Source organism: Myotis nattereri, assembly GCF_964212035.1.
Source record: "Myotis nattereri genome assembly, chromosome: 13".
NCBI classification, from domain to species: Eukaryota; Metazoa; Chordata; class Mammalia; order Chiroptera; family Vespertilionidae; genus Myotis; species Myotis nattereri.
This window is the reverse complement of record NC_138088.1, coordinates 34,759,138-34,785,571: the sequence shown is the minus strand read 5'-3', so window position 1 is coordinate 34,785,571 and position 26,434 is coordinate 34,759,138. Positions and strand designations below refer to the sequence as shown.

Here is a 26,434-nt window from a genome sequence, read left to right as displayed (position 1 = left end):
TTAGCAATAGTCCTCCATCATTCTAATTAGGTGCTGGTAAATTTCCTGGGTAACATCCTGTCCAAGGTAAAAATCCACATGATTGTAGTGTGGAATACATTTGTAATAAATAAGTCTGGTGATGTTCGGGAGTAAACTTTCAATGTCCCTGGGATCAGCCACAATGTCATGTCCACCACTCCACATTGCTGTTGGCACGTCCATCTTAGTAACGTTGTATAAGGGAGGCGTAAACTAAATACAGTTAAAGAGAGGGAGAGAAAAAAGAAGAGTGTTCACGAAAAATCACATTAGAGAAGTAACAAAATCAGTTTTTAAGCATCTACTTTAAATGTTAAAAATGTGCAGTTAGGATACACTTAGTGATATATAAACATTAAAATGTGAAATTTACTTGAAAGCACTTTAGTACCAAAATATGAATTGTAAATTTTAAAAGACCACCATTATATTTTTGATTTGATTTTTGGGGAAATAGAAAAGGATCCTAGAGAAAAGGGACGCATTTCTTTGGTGGGGCGTCTTTCTAGTAGCATTTGGACTGGGAATGTGTCCTTTTCAAACAAAATTTTGGATGGGATAAAATAGGACAAATATCAATACCCCTCCACATATGCAGAAGTCTGGGCCCAGGGAATTATTGACATTTGAGCAGCCTCTTCAGGGAGCGTTGAGACCCGTACATAAAAACACACATTTGAAATACAATGTTAAAAAGCCAGCCTGTTACAGAAAAATCGGGCCTGGCAAGTTTTTCCTGCCCCCTTCTTTCTGGTAACACCACTCTCATGCTGATTTGACAAATTCCACTCCCCCAGTTTCAGGGTAGTCCAGGGGACCAGGCCTGGCCAATTTGTTCTTCATTCTTCTGGCCACAGTGATTATATGAGATGACTAAAACAGGGCCCGAGTTCTCCCTGGAACTTTTTGCCAGAGCTATTAAGAAAAACATTGCCTTTTCCTTTGGGCTTGCAGTTGGAAGCACTGTGTGAGTTATATACATCAGTCACCATCCTACTACTACTATCTTGGAAAGAACTTAAAAATGGAAACAGCATATGAAGGCAGAATTGAGAGAGAAAAAGCAAGAGAGAGCGAACCCCAATGCCAGTGTTTAAGTTCCTGGCTATTGTGAGTTTACCATTATACATTTTAGTTCAGTAAAGCAGTATAATAGAGTTTGTTTCTGCTACTTGCAACTGGAAGTCTTAACTTTTACCATTTGCTACGGACTAACTTGTTTTCCCTCTAAATTCACATGTTAAAACCCTACCCCAAATATGATTGTATTTGGAGATAAGGCTTTGAGGAGGTGATTAGGTTAAATCCAATAGGATTGATGGCCTTATATGGAGGGGAGACAGAGGTCTCTTTCTCTCCCCAAGAGCACACACCGAGGAAAGACCATGTGAGCACATAGCAAGGAGGAGGCGCTCGGCAAGCCAAAGGGAGCCCTCCCCAGAACCCGACTAGCTGCCCTGTTCTCAGACTTCCGACTTTCAGAACTGTGACAAATACATTTCTCTTGTTTAAGCCACTCAGTTACGGTATTTTTTTAAATCTCAGCCTGAGCAGATGAATATACAACATTTAATTTTGGCAGCAAACAGTTTTCCCTCAGTTTATTTGGGTTTTTCTTATTTTCTCCCAAAGTCCTACACAAACTTTTCATAGCGAAACCTGAATCACCATTTTAAAAAATAGAATGTGTAAGCTTAATGATGAAGCTAATACCTGTGCGTCAGATCTTATCCAAACAGGTATCTGAGTCTCACATGGGGAGGCCATCATCTAACAGCTTTTTCTGGGGCAGCTCTATACTCTTGCTAAAGCAGGGAATCAGTTAATTACAAGAGTAAATGGTACTTCGCCATAGCATGTTTGTCTGTTTGGGCACATCCACCTACATACATATAACCATAGCAGTTTAGAGGAAAATCGGATTTTTCACACCAATTAAGTTACACATTTTTACTGTTGTAGCTAATATGGTGGCACTTTAAATTTGCTATTGAAAAAGTTTCCAAATTTCCTCAGCCCTGATTTGTAAAACCCTTGTATCTTTTTTAAAAAAATTTTTATTATTATGTTTTAGAGAGAGAGAGACAGAGAGGAAGGGAGAGGGCGAGAGAGAGTAACATTGATCTGCTGCCTCTTGAACACCTCCTACTGGGGATCAAGCCCTCAACCTAGGCATGTCCCCTATCCGGTTTCACAGATAATGTCAGGAAATATCTTGACATACCATTCTCTGGCTGATAGCACTGCTTCTTCCTGAGGGGAATATTTCTGTTTGGTGTATCTTTAATTATCCTTTATTGTTTATTAAAAAATGAATAGCAAATGACTTTCCAAGACAGTGTTAATAAGACAGTGTTAGCTCATTTTATGAGGGATGGGTAAGAAGTCAGAGAATATGTTCTAGAAACATAAATTATGTATCTTTATTTCCCTCTTTAAAATATGGTCTCAAGCGCTAAGAGTTCTTTCTTTCTTTCTTTCTTTCTTTCTTTCTTTCTTTCTTTCTTTCTTTCTTTCTTTCCTTCCTTCCTTCCTTCCTTCCTTCCTTCCTTCCTTCCTTCCTTCCTTCTTTCTTTCTTTCTTTCTTTCTTTCTTTCTTTCTTTCTTTCTTTCTTTCTTTCTTTCTTTCTCCCTTCCTCCCTCCTTCCTTCCCTCCCTCCCTCCCTCCCTCCCTCCCTCCCTCCCTCTCTTCCTTCCTTCCTTCCTTCCTTCCTTCCTTCCTTCCTTCCTTCCTTCCTTCCTCTCTCCCTTTTTTTGAGAAGATACTAGAAGAAGAATGGACTTTAGATCCAGAAACCCCTGGATCATATTTTGGTTCTTTACTAGCTAAATAATTTCAACAATTTACCTAATCCCCCTGAGCCTTGCAAGGTCATTATGAAGATCAAAAATAATGATACAGCACATGGTAAGAAACCAATAAGTAACATCTGATCTACATAAAATAGCTGGCATAGTTTGGGACCTACTAAGTGCTTAATGAGTAGAGACAAAAGTAGGTTTATAGTTGTTCATATGAAAAATAACATGATGAATAATGATAATACAAGAATAAACTGTTTTGCATACTCACAACTGTAAACCTACTTTTGCCCCACCCTATATTTATTAGTTCATTTGCAATATGCAACTGATGATTGTTAGTATCATACCTGTTGGAAGTGTATCATGTTCTGATAAGGGTTTCCCCAGTCAAAAGCTTGGAACACACCAGAATGAACCGCCTATAACAAAATAAAAAGAATAAACACATTAAAATAATATAAAAGCATAGATTTAGAGACAATAAACAAGAAATATACAGAGAAGATTGACATTATGTTCCACTTTTTAGCACATGAGAAAATTTCATAAAGACTAATAAGCCAAATAATAACAATGATACTAATTAATGAAACTGATTATCAAGCTTATATTCCCCCCTATAATTTTCCAATGAAAATCCTCAGACTGCAATGCCTTTAAGTGTTACAATGCTATACACAGACATTTTTTAAAAGATGCTGAACTGAATGATTCTTAAAGAATCTTGGCTTAAGGAATTTTTATACATAATTTTTAAAGGCACCACCTATGTAACTCCTACATTAAAAAATGACTGCCATTATTCTTAAACAACTTTAAACCTTACTATCCTTATCAGGTGGTCTAAGATATTACAATGTTACTCATTATTCTTAAACAATTTTGTTACTATTGAAAGGAATGTTTATTCACAGAACTTCTCAGTGCTTCCTGTGGGAGGTGTGGCATGGCTGTGTCCTTTTGTCTGCAAGGCCAAACATCCTGCCCCCTTATCAGTAATGTGGCCACAGGCTGCATGTCTGAGGTGCCATGCATGCCTATGTTTGCATTTAATTTTAGATCAGATGTTGGAATAGAAACATTCATACACCTAAGGGTTCTTTTTTCTGTTATTTGCCACCCATGCCGATTAGAAGAGACATAATTTTTACCTTTACATCAAGCACTTCATTAAATTATTCTGACTGCTCTAAAGGTTGGGGTTTTTTTTAACTTATTTATTTATTTATCCTAACCTGAGGATATTTTTCTATTGATATTTAGAAAGTGGAAGAGAGAAGGAAAGACAGAAGTATTGATGTGAGAGAAACACATCGATTGGTTGCCTCCTGCATGAGCCCTGACCAGGGGCCTGGGCCAGGGAGGACTCTGCAACTGAGGTACATGCCCTTGACCGGAATCGAACCCAGGGTCCTCTGTTTCACAGGCCTATGCTCTATCCGCTGAGCCAAACTGGCTAGGGCTCTGAAGGTTTTTTTTCACACTCATTGATTTAAACTTGATTTTTAGTTTTAAATGATTCCCATCAGATTTATATTGACAGAGGCAGCAACCTTTTGTTATTGAAATTCTGCAAATTTTCAACAATGGGAAGCAATAGACTGTACTAGCTAGGAACTTGGATTCTGGCATCAAACAGACCTGGTTTGAATCCAGGCTTAACAGAATATTGAACCGGAGGTCCAGGACAAGATATTTATCTTCTCTAAACCTATTTTTTCACCTGTGAAATAGGAATGACAATAATATTCTTCTTGTAGGTTGTGAAGATTAAATAAGGCAATGCATAAAAACATGTAGCACCTAGAAATGTTCAACAAATCCCTTTTCACTAATATTACTACCATCATCTGCATCTTTGTCTATGTAACTGATGACCAAATATTTTATCCCCATCTTTATTTCTATCCTGAAGAGGACTTCCTGCCAGAGAAGGGTACTTTTTAAGAAGTCAGCTGTGCATGTGTAAGGGATTGGCTATTTAGAGAGTGGAGGAGAGAGGGAAAGACAGAGAGAAATATCGATGTGAGAGAAACACATCAATTGGTTGCCTCTTGCATGAGCCCCGACCAGGGGCTCAGGCCAGGGAGGAGCCTGCAACTGGAGGAGCCTCCATTTGTAGAATGGAGATATCGATGTCTTTATTGAAAGATTGTTATGAGAATGAATTTGATGATACTGAATGAAACCATGTACATAAATAGCAGAAGAACACATAGTAAGTGTCAATAAATATGAAATTGAAGTTGTATTGCCTGGAAGGTCATGCCCGTCAGAGAGGCTCCGTCTCCTCACCAGTAGGAGGTCCTATGACTCAAACTTCATTTTCCCTATTTGAGTGTGAAGGCTTGTCTCCTGAAGGTAGAACTCTTCAAAGAATTTCCAAAACTCTCAGCTAGTGTGTCAGGCTATCTATAGCAATGATTCTAAATTTTAAAGCAAAGAATAGGGTGTAAGTTAAATTCCTAGAGATCTCAGCTATATATAAACTTTGGGAAGTTCTCTCTCTCTCTCTCTCTCTCTCTCTCTCTCTCTCTCTCTCACACACACACACACACACACACACACACACACACTTGGGTCAGACAACTATACTAATCGAATTTGACTTACCTTTGAGCTTGTCAAATATTGAGTAATAGAGTAATACATGCACATACAAAGCTGAGGGTAAAAGTAGACAATACTAATCTATTTTAATCCCTCCCTAATATTTAATTTTCTCTAAATTATTTCTCTGAATTATTTTCACACTCTGAAATGGCCTATATGCCAACTGGAGGGTGAAATAGTCTATATCATGACACATAAAGTTCTATTAAAGCTAGTGATTTCCAAGAGGAGAAAATACAAGTTTTCCTAGAAAAAGCAGTTTGGTGTAATCTAAGGATCAGAAGTCAGTGAATATGTCTAGGAACCAAGCCCAAACTCCAGACACTGAAGATGTGAAGACTAGAAGGGTGTAAAGGAAATCCGCATGAGTTTATGCTGATTCTAGAACACCAACTGGACAGTGGCAGGTGCCTGCAAAACCCTGCAGGGAGTTCTCTGGGAGCTCTGCTTGGGGATCTTGCAGAGATGTGTGTGTCTCATATCAGAAACAGGAAGCACGTACCTGGGCCCAGTGTAGCATGTTCTGAACAGATGTTCCTGCCGGACTATGTGCCAAATAAACATCCAAGCGACTCTGTAAAGTAAAGAGATTGTGTCTCATTTGAAGGCTCATCATATAATCACATCACAAGTAAATGTGAATATCTTTTCTCTGTTTTTCTTTTAGGAATAAACGTATAGCGTAACCTCTGAAGACTCATTATCCAAAGAAGCCCATCTTTAAGAACTTTCCCTTCCCTTAGCTCTGTTCTTCTGTCCTGAGCAGTGTCTCATAGAGCCCACAGAGAGCCTTCCACTAGTCAAAGACAGAAGATAATACAGATTTTTCTTTCCAGTCTTGCCTGGGACAGGTCTAAGAGGACAAGAAGTCATTGACCTTCTTCTTCACCCGATGTCATGTCCCAAAAGACATTCTGAGAAAGTTGTTCGTGGTAAGACATTGAGAACAAATCTGAATGTTCACTTTGTCATCTGATTTTTAAAATGTGGTAATATTCTGCAAGGCTCTTTGACGGTTTGTGGGACATAATCCATCCAATATTTTAACCTCCATTAACTCTTAAATTTATTCTGAATTTTAAAAACCCTTGATTTTTTTTCATAATTTCAATTGCATTTTTTTTTAGTATATAAAAGAGTTATTTTCCACCAAAGTTGACATCAGAAACATCTTGGAGCTTAAAAAAATACAACTACTTATGAGTTACCCAAACCTAGAATCAATATTAAAATCTCTAAGACTGAGTTCTGGACATGTGTATTTTTTCAAAGTTCTACAAACGCTCTGCTTAGGTATTCCTGGTTATACTGTACTAAAATAAACATTCTGACAGGCATTGTAATATTCCATAGTCCAGTACCCAACAGTGAGAAAAAAGGCATTCTTACTATATAAATATACAACAGGGCCCCCCCAATTTATGTTCAACTGTGTTATTTTGTGAAGTTTTTCTTTAGCAGACTCTCAAACCATGTTGAGAGGGTGCTTTTGAAATTATCTCTATTGAGTTTGCTTAAAGGTATTTTTACTTACCTTTACCTACATGAAATGCTTCCATCTAAGTGATAGGCAAGCATGGATTCCCTAAGATGTGAAAAGGCAGCGGCTAAAACATGTTTTTCATAAACAATCTTTTATAAATCTTGCTTGAAAGCAAGGAAAGTGTTAATCAGTGCTTTCCACTGACAGAGAGATACAAGTCTCTGGGCAGAATCTGTGACATAGGTGGAAACCAACTTCAGCTTTGTCTCTGGTTACAAACATATCTCCTCCCTGGCTGGGGAGTAAACAGTAACTTCCTCTCTTTTTCATTCCCACTCTGGGTCAGCTAGTGGTAACTAAAAAAAGGAAAGGACCTCAGTTAAGTTGGAAAGGACTGGACAAGAACTCTAACATTTATTTGTCTCAATATCCCTTAAACAGTGAATGTATAGCTATCATTAAAGAGCCACCCCTCCATCCCTTTGAGTTAAAGAAGTGGCTCACAAAATGGCCATTTCCACATCACTTATGAAAGTAAAAAAAAAAAAATGATTTAAAAAATAGAGATACCTGAGCTCACTCCCTAAAATTCTACTTCAGTAGGTCTGAGATAGGGCTCATGCACAGCAAGATTAATTTCAAAACCATAGCCATAGTCAAAGTGAAGGACTTTTCAATATGGTGCTTTGGCCACTAGCAAGAGTTGATGATAATTTTCAGCAAAAAAAACCTTCTTCTCAAATCCTCCTATGAAACCAGGTGGACTCAGCTTTGGTGGGAAGCCACAAACATGCTAATTACATTTCCAGAGACAAAAAAAGCAGATCATGAATGTAGTTTGTATGCAATTTAGAATGAAATCTCCTAACTGCTGTTTAACAAAACATTTGCTTTCCCAACCCAACTATTTACACATACCATGTTTAAGTTTTTTGGATCAAATCCACAAAAAGAAAATAGGAAGTTGCTGCAAATACGATGAAATAGCTTCTGGTTGCACACTTTGGTGGCAATGAATTGTTCAAGAAATGTATGAGGAGAGAACATCTTGTCACCAAATAACACCTGCAAGTTCAATTTAAGACACAATCAAATTTCATAGATGTGCATGTCAAGAGTGGAAAATGAGTGGTAATTCAGATAAGTACTGGACAGAAGATGACATCTTCTTAGTACTTATAACTAACTCAGTGAAACTGGGAGTTCCGTTAAATTTTGTCCTTGTAGTTCTTCCAACTCACCTCTTTTCCCAAGATCCTTTACTTGGAGTATTTTTGTAATGCCCCCTAAGAAATGAGTCCCCACAGAACACTGTTAAGGCTTTGGCATACGGGATACTTTGGTTTGACTTTGGACTCTGTCTCTTATACCTTAGGAAAGTATGTACTTTCTATTATCCTGAAATTTCTCAACTATAAGATGGAAACTTAATATGCACTAAGTAGGACTGCTATGAAGATAAAAGGTCATGTTTAAAAGGCACCTCGTGCATTTTTCTAGAACCCAGTGACTGACACAGACTTAAAGAGTCATTCCTTGCAGAATCTTTTAATGAACTCTAGAGGCAAAAACTGAACCCAAAGAAATGAATCTCTACTAGCAGAATTTCAAGCAATGTTACAGGTAAGTTGAACTTATCTTTTGAACTTTAAGAAATTTAATTTAATTCTTGAAATTCAAACATAAATTAATATCTAAACTCCTTGCATATAAGTACAATGTTGCATTTTTAAAAAATAATAACTAGTTTTATGATCGTAGGATAATAAACTAGATATAAAGCTAAAAAGATTTCTTTTTATTCTTAAAACTTTTGGAAACCTCCATTTATAGTAAAAAAAAAAACACCCAAAAAACAACTGTCATATCTCTCTCCTGGAATCCTTCATTAATTGACTAAAAGACAACAATAAATAGCATTTACTTTTATTACACAAATACCTTACAATGTGTTACACTATCTTTGGTAAACTAGATCTGGTAAATTCCTACTGGTTATAATTTGTTAAATTCTGAGCTTAAAAAATAGTTACCTTATACAGTCAAAGATAATCTTCATTCAATGGAATATCTTATATTCCATGGAATATTAATGAAGTATATGATATGTCATGACTTAATATAACCCTTAGTGCCAGAGAGAGGGAGAGAGGGAGGAAAGAAGGAAAGAAGGGAGAGGCTACAATATGTTAAACTCATTCAAATCATACTTCTTTAGGTCTGACAAACAATAATTAACCATTGCAGAAATTATCTAATTTATTCTGGCCTCTTATTCACTTTATCCCAATCAGTGGGTTAATCCACTTAACAAATTGTAACTCTTCCTATATAACTGTCTACATGGTAGTTTAATAATAGTACCTATCTTTTATTTTTTTATTTGTTTTTTTAATAGTACCTATCTTTTAATAGAATGTCGACATCTATTTTCTCAAGTGTGATAACCTAAATAGATCTCCACAGGAATAAGTTAAAGTAGAAGGCAGGATCTGATTTAACTCAGTGGACATTTTTGTTTTTCATTTACCAATATCTTGGTCATCCACACTTGGCAGAAAATTCATGTGAAAGAAAACAGCCAATTCAGAGAGCAATCAACCAGGGAAATACTTTTGAAGAAAGAGGTTATAGCTATCATAAGGGGTCCTTGTTCTTTGTTCTGACAGTTGACTTTCCTAAAGACAGAGTGAATTAGCATGGTAGTCTCTGACTTGACTCCACTGCTATGTCCATGCATGAATGACTCAGCTAAACTACCACACATTTACCTAAGAATAAATAATTGCTCTTTTAACCTAAAAGGGAGGGTAATAATGCAGACTAAGTAGCCATATAGCATCCACTTGGAGAGTGGTAAACATGCTGACTTGTCACTGTAATTCCAAGTTTGTTCTGGAGGGGGCATGTTTGTCTCATAGCAGTATAGAGATATGCTTTTTCTGTTAACTCTTTTGGCACCTGTATGAGAATTAGAAAAGCCCTCTCCCCTTTTATTCTGCACACATGGCCCCATGCCAGGGCACATGGCTGGCCAAGCAGAACATGGACTGGATTCAATAGCTGAGCTCCATAAATAGCTACATATTGGATTCGATAGCCTGTTTGGCTGCATAAGGATCTAAGACTGACTTCTTCAGGTTGGCATGGAAAATGACAACATATAAAAAGGGCACTGGCCATGAATGGTCTGATCAGATCTGGATTCAAATTCTGGTTCTGTCATCCGTTCACTAGGTGATTTGGGACAGAATGCTTAGCCTCTCTGAAACTCAAATTCTTCTTTTAAGAAATGGAGGCAATATTAATAATCCTTATTGTTGTAGATAATATGTTTAAAAAAAAGCAAAGGGTCAAAGCAAGCTATAATTTAGAGAAAAGAGAGACAATTAGGAATTAGTGGGTCATATGTGGTAGCTCCTCTATTGGAGTTAAAGCTCTTTCAGGGTAGCGTTTCGAAAACTACAAATCTGATCAAGTCATTTCTCTGCTTAACATACTTCATTGGCTTCCCATTACTAACAGAACAAAAATCTAAACTCCTTAACATGACACAATTGCTTTCCATTTATTGTCCCCTACTGTCCCTAGTCAAGTCTACCATGACTCTCACATGCACCCTAATTTTCAGTCATACCAATCAGCTGAATGTACCTTTATAGACATAGCCATTTTCTGATGCTATGCTTTTGAAACAGTAGCTCCTAGATATATTTTCACAGAATTGAATTGAACTGCACTACACCACCGGCATTTCAAAACATGAGAAAGGCTGAAGCAGAGCTGCACAAATTGAGAAAAATAGAAAGAGCCCACCATCTCGAAATATCTCTTAACTGTGTGGAAATGCTAAAATAAATTAGCAAGCTATTTACCCAGCATGGGGCCCAGTCTAGGCTGAATCTCTATGGTACAAGAGGGAAATGTGAGCATTTTCCATGTTGCTAGTGGTTTTCCTCCTATTGTGTTTCTGGGTTGTATAAGTATAGAATTGACTCATCATAGGTTAATTTGCTTATTATTATTATTATTATTATTATTATTATTATTTACCAATCAAAATCCCTGGCTTCTATAAAAATTGTCTCAGCTTTATTTGCTTTCATTGAAATCATTGATTTCAATTATACACTGTGATTACCTTTTGTCTAGTAGGGGAGAAGCCATATTAATATGCAACAGGAAAAAACACCAATACACATAGACCAATCCTCCTTGATAAATGATCAGTTTAGCTAGCTGTCAGCTAGTAGAAAAATCTGGGGTCAAAGACCCCATCTGGCTTCACACTGTGATCTCAACCACTGCTCATACTGCCCCTCAGAAACCAGGGGCCACTGGGGAGAAATTTAACCTACTAGATTAAACAAATCAATTCAGCATTTGCTTTATCTGTAACTGAGGAATGACATACATGAGAGAGAGACATTGATGAAGATAATAGGGTAGAGTGGCATCAGAGTGAGCCCCCTGAACTCTATTACTAAAATTGCACATCATCAGTAAGCTTACATGGATACCTCCAACACTTATTATAGTCTCAGAGGTTTGTAAAATGTCACTTGGTTTCCTTCTATTGAAATCAGTGGGAACAGAGCTAGTTTTCATTCTACAGGTTTAAACTGGAGAAGTCACACACCTTGACTCCTTCTCGGGAAAGATTTGTTAATTTTCTCAGAGGACTGTGGGTGTATTTCACTGTAATGACTGGAGCCAATGCAAAAAATATTTTAATCCTTTTAGCCAGCTCTGGATTTGTAGAGAATGCTATGAAAGCTGAAAGGGAGAAAGACACTAGTTTATAACAATTCTTAATTTATCTTAAATGATAGCAGAAGTATTATATTAAAAACAACAACAAAACAAACATAAAATAACTCAGAGTAAACACCATTTGTAGGAAGGATTTTTCTAAATTTCTCAAGAATGGAATTGGCTAACGCAGAATAAAGTGTTTTCTGTCTCCAGAGAGGACAAGAGTTGCAGAGAGGGTTCAAATATCCCTTGTGGGGTATGTCTAGGTAAATGCCTAGGACCATTCCTGCTCAACCACAGTCTTTAGTATCAGACAAAACTGAGCTGTAATTTTGGCTTCCCATTTACCAGCTGTGTGAAGATTTGGGTAAGTTATCTACCCTGTATAAGTCTCAGTTTTCTTAATCTGTAAATGTGGAAAAAAGAATCCTCATAGAATGATTCTTTTGAAGGTTAAAATACATACATATTATTTGGCAGTATCACCATTAGAAAGGATCTCTATATTACCATTTGTAAAATATGAATGATAATGGTTTCACATGTCTGTAGTTTTCAATGAGAGAATGTATGTAAGGTGCATAGTATAGTTCAGGCATATAAAGACCTGCTTTATACTAGAAACCTAATTAGGATTAAGATATAGAAAAGAGACTGGGGGAAATGCTGTTGGCATTGTTGAGGTCTGTAGCTGAATGGGGAGCAGTGAAAGGAGTGAAGTGTCTCATGGCTCTGAGGCATGGCCCCATCCACATCCACTCTAGCCCAGTGCACCCTGGGAAGTGAAAGGCACACTAATCGTGGCATATAACCAGTGGGATTTATAATTTTCTGCTTTCCTTTTGGTGTCTTCTCTAGACTACGAGATCCTTAAAGGAAAGATGTATACCATATTTATTTCTTACCCAGTGTCTGGAAATTGTTTGTTGTGCACATAGATAAATAATTCTCTCAAAATAAATACATTTATGTATTATGAGAGAATTATAAATAATCCTTCTGGCATCATTATGAATCTACATAGATTCAGTCCAACGGGAAAAGAAATCATTGTTCTGGTTCTTGTTTCATTTAATCTTCAAAAATCAGCCAGAGGAAAGGGTTTCCCACCTCAAGTCCCCAAGCTAGAGACTACACAGAGGGAATAAATCCTGATCCCTTTCATAAATATGGAAGAAGATCCTCTGACACTCTCAGATCACACCTGCCCCAAACACACCGATGGTGGTGCCTTGGGAGTGGCCCACATAGAAGAGTCTCTCCTGTCCAGTTTTCTCTACAATAAAATCAATCGTGGCTGGAAGATCATACTTAGCCATCTCATCCACACTGCAAAAGAAGAAAACAACAAAATCGGAAAAACATATCTCATTGTTAGGCCTGCAATATCCAAACACACTCATTGCAGACATTCGCTTTTCTTAAATATTAAGACTAGAGTCAATATATGATATTATGGGTCTCTGTGACTTTTGAGGATGTCACCTTGATTGCAAGAATAACGTTGTTAAGAAAATGGAACCAGAAAAATCTGATTTGCAAAGATCTACAAAGGCTTTTCCTAAAAGGCCAGTCATATTTCACCTAATTCTACAGCAGATTTACCAAACTCCCTTAAAAAGAACAATGACCTAGATAAAAGCAAACCGTTTTGCAGACCTCAGCCCAGAAACACTGAGTCAGTGAAGACTCGTGGTAATCTGAGTATTTATCAATCACCTCAGGTGCTTTTTTTTCGTGTGTGTAGTTGGGAAAACACTCATGTAGGGAGCCATCATGTTATCTGCAATAGTTTAATGACACAACTGCACTGGGTGTGGAATTAGGAAATGCAAAATCGCTTCCAGGTATAAGGCAGGAATGAGGCCAAGGGAAAACTGCTTTAATGACCTTCAAGGTATGGTTCTTCGCTCTTATGCAAATACAGGGGTTTGATCCCATGACCAAGACCTGACTCCAGGGGCAGGTTTCCGCACTGTCCTCCGATGGAGGGCAGAGTTCTTTCACTTCTTGGAGAGTAAACATTTGAGTGTCTGGTTCACAAGCTTTTCAACTAAAACCTTGTTTCTGGTCCCATTTCTCAATCAATTCCTCTTTAATAAGAGAACTATATCAACTTCTTTTGGGGTCCATATGGACAAAGTGATAGTCTTGGAACTAACCTTTCTAAAGCTGACCTTTGCATTTTGATCTTTTTTTGCATATATATTTTGCATACACATGCATACAGAAAGTGGTGTTTTAAAATCAAACATAAGTGCAATCATAAGGGCCTTTTTTTCAGAGCCCGTAAAGAAAGTCGGGGTAGAGGTGGAAATATTCGTTTTATTCTTGTGAATTCCATTGGATGCATTTGAACAGAAAGGGAAAAATCAAAGGGTGTTCATTCATATATAAATGACAAAATACACACTTTATTATATATATACATTTTTTTTTTACCTGAAGGCCCAGAATTCTGGTGATTTGGGTGAGAATTTCAAGTGTTTTCTGGACCAGGTATTTCCCCGGCTGTTCCCCATCCACACATCATAACCAGTATCTGCTAGAAGGAAAGCCAAGCTGTTGTTGGGCAAGTTGCAAATCCAGTTACTGGCAGATGCAACTAAGCCATGTTGCAAATACACAACAGGTCTTGGATCTGCAAAACAGGCAACAAGAATTTCATGTCAACTTTCTCAGTGTCTATAAGAGAAGTCTCTTTCCTGCCTTCCTGTAGTATACACACGAAAAGATGAAATTTGGTGCCAAGCAAACCCAGGTTCTAGTCCTTTCTGAACTACTTACTTGGGCAAGTTATTTACCTTCTCTATGTCTTATTTTTTTCTTTGTAAAATTTGGATTTTATATCATGTATTGTATTATTCTGTAGGAGCTGGAGTCAGATAGTCCTGGTTCAAAATCTATTCTACTATGCATTAACCTTTATGGTTAACTCAGTTCACTTATCTGTATAATGGGCAATAATAAAAGGTTATCTCATAGTGTAGTCACAAGAATTAAATTAGAACTAAAATACATAAGACTGTCCAGCACAATAAATATTTGCTCTATTGTTATTTATATTAATAATATTTTATTCCTCAAAGAGCATATGATAACAAAACTAACTTTTTCTCAAAATAATAACAAAAAAAACATAAAAATGCCATTTGTTGAATGCCAGGCACTATGCTAGATTTTACAAACACAGCTTAATTTAATTTGTACTCTCAGAAAGCAAAATTCAAGAATATAAGTGAAATGTTATGCAATATAAAATTGTTAATTTGGTATAAAAGCTCTATTGATAATGTAGAATTGAAACAATTTGACTAAGAAACAGAAAAGGAAAAGAAGGAAGTTGGGAAACTTAGAGAGGAGATGAGAGTGACCAGTGACCGGAATTATTTTGTCTTTTATAAATGGTTTGTGAAGGTCACTTTTGGTGCTGCACCAGTTTCCTGAGATTGGGTAGGCTAGAATGGACTCTCAGAGAGCCTTCAGCCATTTGGAAGCAAGGAACTATGCCCATTTATGCACCTTTTCAGAAAACAGAAAGAAGAGGTATTCCAAATTCTACTAAAGTTAAGTACCACCAAATAGCAGTTATAGTTTATAGCCCCTCTCTGATCTGAGCCCTCAGGCAGCTTCTTCTTATAGAGGCAGCTTTCCACCTCATGCATTTTGGCAGCTACCTGGCAGAGATCATAAGATAAAAGTTTGTGGAAAGAAAGTCCTCAGGAGTATTTATAAAGAAACTAGAGTAGCTAGGCCAGTGTGGCTCAGCAGTTGAATGTCAGCCCAGGAACCAAGAGGTCACAGGTTCAATTCCTGGTCAGGGCACATGGCCAGGTTGTAGGATCAATCCTCAGTAGGGGGTGTGCAGGAGAACACTGATTGGTGTTTCTATCTTTCTATCCCTCTCCTTCTAAAAATCAATAAAAACATATTTTTTTAAAAATATTATTTGTGGGAGTGGATGGTTCTATTAAGTCAACACCATTCCAATTCAGATTGTTTCTTTAAATAATTAACCCTTCTAATGTTAGGGAGTTTGTTATACAACACTCCAAAGAATAAATGGAGCTAAAAATCAGAAAAGAAAGTACAGTTCTTGCCAAATGGATCCCTCTTTTCTCTACAGATATTAACATCTATTGCAGCAAGCTAGAAATGGCTCTTGCATTAAGTTCAAGTATAGAACTAATAGGGTCAGATTTACTTAAGAACATAAAATTCCACTGAATTGGATGGAGGACTAATTACAACTGATATAATACCAGTTAGAAAAGCTATTGTACTAGTTGAAGCAATAGATAATAATGATGTGTTAACCTACACTTGAGGGATATTGAAGCTGAGAAGTTTGCGAATCAGAAAGAAATTTAGAAGGCAAAATGAATAGATCTTGGTGATTGGCTGTATATAGGAGGTAAGGGAGAAGAAAGTATCAAAATGACCTTTCAGTTTCTAGATTTAAGCTGGAAAGTAGTTATCTCTAGAGTAAGAAAAAGTTTTCCTTTCTTTTTGTGCTTTTTAGGAAGGAGGATAAAGCGAAGAAGAAAAGGCTAAATAAACAGGGTATTGGAAAATTCTGAAAAAATTCCAAAGGGTTATACAAATGAAAGAGAGTAGTAGAGGAGGCGGTGATGATTTTCCTCCTTTGATGGGAAGGCACTTGGATCTGTTTAGAATAAAAACTGCTTTGCTGCTATCAGCACATCGAGGAATCTCTGCTTTAGGCATTATTTCTTTCACAACAAAATAAACCCTACCTGTTCTTGGACATCCTCTCCCGTGAGGAATCCTGTAAATTCCGAGGACATAGCCATCTTTTGTCACAACATCGTAATTTTCATAAGGATAACCCCAGTACGAAATAACTTGGCTCTGAAAAGAGGAAAAACATCTAATCTAATAAAAGACAAAAAGGGTAATTAACCGTTCCTCCACTATGCTTCCCATTGGCTAATCAGGGCGATATGCAAATTAACTGCCAACCAAGATGGCAGCTGGCAGCCATGCAGCTGAAGCGAGCAGGAGGTTTGCTTGCTCCAGTGAAGGAGGAAGCCAAGGTTCCCCACCTGCCGCTGTCCGGCTCTGAGCCCGAAAGCAACAATGTTTCAATTATAGAAGCTAAACAAACCCCAGATACCTACTTTCAGCTGGCCTCAGAGCTGGGAGCGCCAGTGATGGCAACAATGTTTCAATTATAGAAGGTAAATAAATCCCAGAAAAAAAAAGAAAAAAAGGAGAGACTGGGAGCTTCAGTCCCGACCAGCCTGAAAACGGCCCTCAGCCCCTCACCCAGGCTGGCCAGGCACCCAAGCGGGACCCCACCCTGATCCGGGACACCCTTTAAGGCAAACCAGCCGGCCCCCACCCGTGCACCAGGCCTCTATCCTATATAGTAAAAGGGTAATATGCAAACTGACCCTAACAGCAGAAAGACTGGGAATGACTGGTCACTGTGACACACACTGACCACCAGGGGGTAGATGCTCAATTCAGGAGCTGCCCTCTAGTGGTCAATGCGCTCCCACATGGGGAAGCTCTCCTCAGCCACAAGCCAGGCTGATGGCTGCCAGTACAGCGGTGGTGGTAGGAGCCTCTCCTGCCTCGTCAGCAGCGCTAAGGATGTCCGACTGCAGCTTAGGCCTGCTCCCCGCTGGCAAGTGGACATCCCCAAGGGTTGCCAGGCTGCCAGAGGGATGTCTGACTGCCATCTTAGGCCCAATCCCCCGGGGAGCAGGCCTAAGCCAGCAGGTGGTCATCCCCCGAGGGATCCCAGATTGCGAGAGGGCACAGGCCAGGCTGAGGGACATGTGCCCCCCCCCCCCCAGTGCACAAATTTTTGTGCACTGGGCCTCTAGTATATATATATATATTTATGTTGTGATCTCTTGATTTTTATACCTGCATTGCAATATAGTACTTTCAGCCACAGCCTACTCTTCCCCAATGTATTGAGACAGAATAAAGCAGGAAAGTCAGGATAATTTGAAGAGGGTTTTAAACTGGGGATGGATGCATACAAAGCATGGGTGAGGCAAGGTTGGGTGACTATACAACCAGGATTCTCCTGGCCTGGTATTACTAATACACACTGGCTCATTCTCAAAATGTTTTGACAAGAAATTATGTGGACATCTAATGAGGGAAATCATAGGTGATAGTGTAGTACCTTGAGGCTAGTACCAAGTGAGCTGTTACCTCCCTATTACCTTAAAGGAAATGAGAGGAAGTGGTTACCAGAATCAGAATGAGAAAGTCAGGTAGAGAGGGCCACATTGAGAGAAGCTGTGATCTCTAGCAGAAACAGCCTGCCTGAGGGGACCTCCAAGACAATAACTCATCTGATTGCACTCTCCTCCTTCCTTCTGATCTCCTGTTCAGGGTTTCCCTTGTATGAACTGATCTAAAAACTAAAGTTCAAGGGAGCTTATTGACCTAGTTCTTCTTACAGGTCAGCCTCTTAGAGAAAACAATGTAAGAAAATACAGAGTGGCTCTAGAAGGGTAAACAAAAGATATACCAACTACAAGAGTACAAAGAAGAGAACTATTGTTGATTGCGTAGAAGATGGTTTATATCCCCTGTTTTATTAATCTCAATATATAGCCTTTCAGATAGAATTACAGTGGCACCTTGGTTCTCAAACTTAATTTGTTCTGGAAGGTTGTTTGAGAAGCAATTTGTTCGAAAACAGAATAATTTTTTCCCCATTAGAAATGTAAATTGAATTAATCAGTTCCAGATGCCCAAATGGTTCCCTGTTTTATCCTTTCTTATATACAGTGCATGTCTAATGTACTGTATAATCTATAAATAAACACTTCTTCTCTTAACTTTATTGAACCAGCCTCTACTAGCCTTAAAGGGATCACTTTGAGCGCTCGGTCCAGGCCAGTGGTGTCTTTCAGAACAGCTTGCAGCATCTTTGCTTGTTCATATATCACTGCCTCTGAAATGCTGTCACTAGCTAACTGCTTCTCTCTCTTTATGCAGCTCAACAACATTGCCTGTGATCATTGCTTCTTTCACACCCTCAGCAACATTAGCACTCTTGATTTCCTCTTTATGTTTTAAAACTGTACTAATCTATTTCAACCGCAACAAAAGTATTCTCTCCTTTGTTGCCTGAGAGGTGCTTTTTGTCATACTGAGGTATCAGTGTGAAAGGGTTGTCAGGTTGACAATCAAAGTTTGATTGGACAACCGAGATATTTTTTCTGTGAACAACTTGGTCAAAACCCGAAATTGTTCACGATGAGAGACTTTTGAGAAACAAGGTTGGACTATATGTCCTTCTCTGGAGCTGAGAAAACTGATCTTCCAGAAGATTAACAATCTGTCGGAGATGGTACAACTAGGAAAAGATAAAGACAACAATTAAAGCCAAAGTAAGTTTGGCACCAAAGCAAGCCCTTAACACAAAATTAGGTATGAACCCATGCCGGGCACTCAAGAGGTGTGTATACACATGGGGCCACATGAAGCAGTGGCTATAAGCTCAGACTCTAGACTCGAGACTAACAATATGGCACTGAATTCCAATGCTTCCTCTTACTAGCTATGAAACTTTGGGGAAGTTACTTAACCTTTCTGGGTCTCATTTTCCTCAACTATAAAATAAAGATAATAATAGTAACTCTTCACAGATTTGTTGTGAGGATCATACACAAAGAATCTAGAACAGTGTCTGGCACAAAGTAAGTGCTATATAGTGTTCGTTATTCTTATTATCATTATAGGATAATTAAGAGCCAAAAAGCATTTAGACCAGGACAAGAAGATGTGTGTGAATATGGCAGGAAAGGAAAATTTGGATTAAGGACATACACTGAGTGGCCAGATTATTATGACCACCCCATCAGTACTTCATTGACACTTCCAAAAATACTGAATATTGAAAACTTCCTAAGCAAATACTCTCAAGATTTTATTATTATTATTTGCATAATTAATTCACTTCATTATACTGATGGGGTGGTCATAATAATCTGGCCACTCAGTATATATGATAGACTGTGGGCTCAGCAATGTGATAGAAGATTAGGGGTACCTGCTGGATACATTGTAAAGAGCAAAAAAATGAGACACTAATTTTAAAACTTTGGTAGATTCATCCTTAAAGTTCTAATATAAAGTGGTGTGGGCAAGTACATCAATAGTGTATAATTGTATACAGAAATATAGAGAATTCCATTAGAATAAAGCCTATAGTAGACATTGGTCATTTGTCTTCACCCCCCCCCCCCCCAGCACTATTCCGCTCTATCACTCTATTTTATTCCATTCCACCTCCGGTATGAATTTCTCCATGTTAAGGTATTTTTTGGTTAAAAACAACCGAAACCAATTCTGGCTTACTAAACTAAAAGAGTACACCGACATAGCTCACAAATCTCAGAAATTGCTCTAGGAAAAAACTCAGGAAGAACTCAAGGATACTCTATAGAGATCACCAGTATGGGCTGATGAACATGTTCTCCAGTAAGGCACCATCAGATGGTGGCTCAACTACCAGGAGAAGGAATATTACTCCCCAACTTGAATCAGAACTTTCAACCCTTAGATTAGATAGCCATGTCAAGGAACAGGGGAGGAGGCACAGATTTAGTCAATTTAGAATTGTTGAAAACTAGAGAAGCACATCAGTTATAACTAAAATGATAACTTCATAATTAATTCTTTATCTTAATTTTTTTTCCTTAATGAGTGACTTACAATATTCATATGAGCTTCAGGATTTGTGATGCTTCCTTTCTTCTGACAACCATATAGAGGTCCAAGAAGAAGTATCCAGCATGCTGCTGCAAGAAGCTGCCACATTTGGGGTCTGCCTGGGAATGGAAATGTCAATATTTTTGTCACCAGAAAGAATTCTAAAAGTGAAATTTGGTGTAACCTACAACTCTAGTGTGGGAGGGAGTAGAAACATAGTTCTAGTTGTGCTTAAACAAGTACTATACTTAATTATTCAAGATTTATCCCATGAAGAATCTAAAATGGTAACTTCTTCAGAAAGAAAGCTAGAAGAAGGAAGAAAGGAAGAAACCAACATCAATTAAGCATCCAACAGGTAATTGGACAGAAGAAGGAAATGTATAATTTGCAGAAAAAGAATATAACAGCCAATATATTAATCAAAGCAGATTTAGTGGCTCTAGTTAGCAGATAAAGTAGTGTTTTTCTTCTGATGGTGGGAGTGAGCATTGGCACAGACGTCATGGGAAGAAATTTATGAACATGTCTTGCAAATAATGGTGCAGCAGAGGCGACGTAGGTGGTTAGCACTGGGTGCTGTGTTTGTCTAGTCCCAAGAGCTAGCACAGAGTGTGCTAGTCCTGACAGGTTCAGGTTTGCAGCCACGGCAAAGGGCCCATTCCGCTGCCTTGGTTTCATTCGTCTGCGTAATGGGTCTGGCGAGGGTGACACGCCCAGCCAAGAGGAGTCTGTGTGTTCCACTTTGTGGGAGTGGCAGGTCCTACCGAAACAGCCTTTCTTCAGGCACTTCTCACCAGGGCTGTGCTTGCCTGTGCTTTCCAGGGGTGTGTTTATCTAAGCCTGACATTATTAACCGTAATTGCGGGGTAAGTCGGCCTGACTCAGGTATCTCTTGTTAATGATACTCCAACAGTCCTCTAATTTATTTGACCTGTTTCTATGATGGCTCCCTGATGAGTGAGTTCACATTAACATTCTGCTGATTCAAACTAACGCGTATGAGGATGTTAGACTAAGAAGAGAGCAGACATTATGAATTCCAGGTGACTCTCAGTTTTTAAAGAAGAGACCCTTAGCCCAGACTAAATCACATACAACCTGTACAGATTTTGTTGACTTATCACGCTAAAGCCACATTTCCCACTGCTTTCCTATAAAGCATGACTCCCATAAGATGTTATTGTAAAAAAAGAGCTTTAGGTCATGTGGAAACTTGGAATAGATAGATGGGTAAATGTTAAACTGTACGTGGTGCATATATATGACTTGCTTGGAGAGTCATAGAAAAATATATATACATAGCAATGCTACATACATGACTTGTTTAGACAGCCTTACCTTACAATAGCATAATTAAGGCTGAGAATAATCCTACAGTCAAGAAGCTGTTTAACTTTGTTTAAAACTATTTTTTCACAGCCTTATTTCTTCTTAGAATTTTATTGTTTGAATAACACCAATTAAACATATAACATCCTGATTTTCTAAGGAATACACTTGGGAAAACTGCTCTGATATTTATTTATTTTTCTATTTACTATACCAAAAAAAGAAAACCAGTGAAATGAAGGGGAGGCTAAAATTACACAAGTACCCAAAAATTGGAACCTCATCTTTTAAGTTTTCTGAAGATGGGCGTCCTCCATGACTGCGGTGAGAGCTGCTCCAGACTTAACTGAATTTGGTTGTGACCACTTGTAAAATTCTCCGCCATTGCTCAAAATTCTCCCTTCTCTATGGTTATGTTCTGTATTTCCCTCTAGCAACTGCAGCCAGGGGGATATATCAGAATTTTCAAGAGAATATTGGTACATTTTCTGTTTCACATAGGTATAAATATTTTACATCAAATGCATATAGATTATATAGGCAACCCTCATAAGGAAAACATTTCCACCTACAGATACATTAATGATGAAATAAATTTCTCAACCAAAGAATATCAGAAATAATAGAGAACTTCATTTCACTCTTCTCATTGCCCCGTTATAGTTATTGTCAGACTTATCAGGCAGACATTTAACCAAGGCTTATGTTGATGCTTGGACAGCATTCTCAATGAATCCACACCTCCATTCTTAACTGTGTTACGGAAATACAGATGAGAATTAGCCAGAATATACAAGTGCAATGAGCTCACAGTATTTCTAAGCAAGCTTTGGTTCTGGAAACACATAAAGGCCAGTTTCTAGGTATCACTCTCTGATGAATCTCAGTCTGTTCAACGGCAAAGCAAGTGATTAGTTCCTTGAATGCTCTGCAAAAAGTTTGAGGTGAACGTCAGGCTCTGTCCTTTAGAGAATGAGGCAGCCATGAGAATGCACTGCTGAGACCTTGGACTACAGGGAGCAAAACTGGCCATCAGCCATCTCCTGGGCTCTACCATCCATCACTGTGTCCCACTGAAGATGAATATCGTAGACACTCCGTAAGTGTTGACTAGCACTGTTATTATTATTAATTGAGTGACTTTGCTAGTCAGTTCCACCTCCCTGAAACTTAGTTTTCTTATCTGTATCATGGGGGTAATAACACCTGCTAGAGTTAGCTTGAGATGATAAGTAAGATGATAAATAATGTCTAAAAAAACATCTAACAATGCTTGGCACTCAATAAATGGTAGCTATTGATATAACATACTGTCTATTATGAAGTGATTGTTTCAGATGTATGGCTTGGCTGTCAAATGAGTCCATAAATTTCTTAAAGAACCACATTTTACACTCTGCCTGTATTTATAACTTTCATGTCTCTCATGCATCTCTCTAGCTTGCTGATGCTAGATATGGTACAATTATTTGAGCTGAATTGTAATTAAATGACAGATTGGTTGATACCAACATCTTTTCTCAAAAAGAAACATATGTCAAGCAGTTAAGAATTTCTGTTTGCTTAAACCCTCTACCAAGTATTCTCATTTTATGCTTTATAAAGTATATAAATATTGTGTATAATCTTTAATTTATAACTTTTACACCATGTATTGAGCATCTACAGGCTTAATCAATACACCAATTATTATTTTTTCCATAAGTAGAAAATGTCAGTTTAGGATTTGAACAAGGTTTATTTTACTGCATGTTCTTTTCACTGATTCTTGTTTCCTCATATAAAATTATTCTTCACTGAAATTTTCTCGAAGTATGAATAGACTTTAAAAAGTTTGGACACAGTATAACTCAGGAAAGGATCAAAACAGATGAGCAATTTTGGTTAAACAGATTTGAGTATGAAATTATTATCAGTGACAAAACTGAAAATGGGAGTGAGCTTAGAAATGTGAAACCGTCCTGTGTATGGAGGTTGCTTGACAACCAAACAAATGACACAACATAGAGCTGGTATGAACGTACACATTAAAATGTAAATAAAATGTGTGCCATTCTCACAGCCAGAGGGAGATGTGATGATTGGGAAACAAATTATACATATATATGAAAGCCACATACAATATTAGTAAGAGGCATGCAATCATATCTTTCCTGTTATCAATAATGGCATACTTTTTCTTGTTTCATGTTTTATTGACAAATGAGCCCAGAGGATGAGAAAAGAAATGTAGGAAGACAGAATGAGTGGGAAGAGAAAGAACAATCATATCATAAATTTATACACACACAAAATTCTCGACCTTAGTAGTTTCATAATGAATATCCTATTTAACATTTAAGAAAATAATTATTAAAGTTAAGAAAAAATAACCTCAGAAATAGAAAAGGAAGGCATTCTTCTGAACTAAGCTTATTAAAATGACCTAAAGTAGCCAAAACAAATTTGCAAAAGAAAACAAAGTTTGATGATTTACACTACCTGCTTTAAAGGTTTACTATAAAGCTACAGTAATAAAGATTGACCCTATTTGGCAGTGTTATGAAGATAAATACATAGTGTAATGTAATACAATAACTAGTCCACAAATAGATACATACACAAATGGTCGATTGATTTTGGGCAAAGTTTCCAAGGTAATTCAATGGAAAATAATCATATTTTCAAAAATGGTGCTAGCACTATATTAAAGAAAATCATTCTCAACCCCTAATTTACACTATTCACAAAAGTAAAAAGTAAATCATTTGTCTCAACCTAAAAACTAAAGCTATAAAAGTTTGAAAGAAAACACAGAAAATCTGTATGACTTTGGAGTAGGCAAAGATATCTTAGGACACAAAAAAACATAAAGGAAAAAAATAACAAGTTAGACTTTATCAAAATTAAAAAAACTTGTACTGTTGAAAAGACACCATTAAGAAACTTAAAAGTAAAGCCATAGACTTAAGATAAAATCTTTTTAAAACAAGTACCTGACAAAAGAAATTTTATCCAGAATATATAAAAATCTCTTACCGTTTAATAAAAAGTTAAATGACCAATAATAAAATTGGAAAAAGCTGTGTACAAATACCTTACAAAAGAATATATATAAATGACTAATAATTACATGAAAATGTACTCCATAAGGAAATGCAAATTACAATGAGATAGATCTTCACATCCACTATAACAGCCACAATTTGAAAGACAAATTGTTGGCAAGGAAGTTGAACAACTAGGGCTCTCATGCGTTGTTGGTGGAGGTGTAAAATGCTAAATACTAGATAAACAATTAGCATCTTATAGAGCAGTGGTTCTCAACTTTCCTAATGCCGCGACCCTTTAATACAGTTCCTCATGTTGTGGTGACCCCCAATTCCATTGTTACAAATTGAACATAATTAAAGCATAGTGATTAATCACAAAAAATATGTAATTATATATGTGTTTTCTGATGGTCTTAGGCGACCCCTGTGAAAGGGTTGCTCGACCCCCAAAGGGGTCGCGACCCACAGGCTGAGAACCGCTGTTATAGAGTCTTATAGGGTCAAGTATACAATACACCATGAACACATGATTCATATTCACCCAGGTATTTGCCAAGAGAAATGAAAACATGTATACAAAAAGATTTGTAAACAAATTTATAATAGGCTCCCATTATTATTGGTCAAATGTTCGTCAATAATGGATTAGATGAAAAGATAGTGGTGTATCCATCCAACGAAATACTACTCAGCAATAAAAAAGAAACAAACTACTAACACACACACCACATGGATAAACCTCAAAAACATTCTGAGCAAGACATCAGACACAAAGGAGTATATATAGTACAATTATATTTATATGAAGTGTGAGGAAAAAATCAATACCAGTATGGTTAATAAAAATCAGATTACGGGTGAGCTAGACCAGGGATGGGGGTGGGTACAAAGACACATGAAGGTATTTTCTAGGGTGATAAAATGTTTAATATCCAGATCGGTTTTATGATTGTTACATGTGTTATTTATTTAAATTTTTTGACCTATACACTTATGATGGGTATTTATATTACAATAGCAAAGTTATAACCTCAATAAAGTTATCTATAATAATAAAAGCGTAATATGCTAATTAGACCAGACAGCCAAATGACCTTCTGGATGTCATTCTGGATGTCCTTTCGGATGAAGCTGAGACAGCAGGGGCCGAGGCAGAGGTGGTTAGGGGCAATCAGGCATGCAGGCAAAGTGGTTAGGGGAGATCAGGCAGACAGGTGAGCAGTTAGGGGCGATCAGGCAGGCAGGTAGAGGTGTTAGGAGCCAGCAGTCCCGGATTGCAAGAGGGATGTTCGACTGCCGGTCAGACATCTCCCGAGGGGTCCCGGATTGTGAGAGGGTGCAGGCCGGGCTGAGGGACCCCGCCCACCCCCCCACCCCCGCCCCGTGCAAAAATGTCGTGCATTGGGCCTCTAGTTTAAAATAAGAGCCCTAGCCAGTTTGGATAGGTGGATAGAGTGTTGGCCTGCAGACTGAAGGGTTCTGGGTTCAATTCTGGTCAAGGGCAAGTACCTGGGTTGCAGGCTTGATCCCTGGACATACGAAAATTGATGTATCTCTCTCACATTGATGTTTCTCTCTCTCTCTCTCTCTCTCTCTCTCTCTCTCTTCCACTCTCCCTAAAAATCAATGGAAAAATATCCTAGGGTGAGGATTAACAAAAAAATAAAATAAAATAAAAAGAAGA

General features: G+C 37.8%; 1 protein-coding gene across 1 annotated transcript; it reads right to left on the bottom strand.

Annotated features, from left to right (window-relative positions):
* Positions 1-26,287, bottom strand: LOC308528661 (lipase member K-like; the record flags this gene model as incomplete). Its single annotated transcript, XM_081104406.1, has 10 exons — positions 1-234; positions 3,174-3,245; positions 5,942-6,013; positions 7,841-7,987; positions 11,562-11,698; positions 12,897-13,006; positions 14,120-14,318; positions 16,435-16,549; positions 20,390-20,505; positions 26,260-26,287. 10 exons carry the CDS (start codon positions 26,285-26,287, stop codon positions 1-3), a joined length of 1,230 nt encoding a protein of 409 aa, XP_080960532.1.
* Positions 26,288-26,434: the final 147 nt, after the last annotated feature.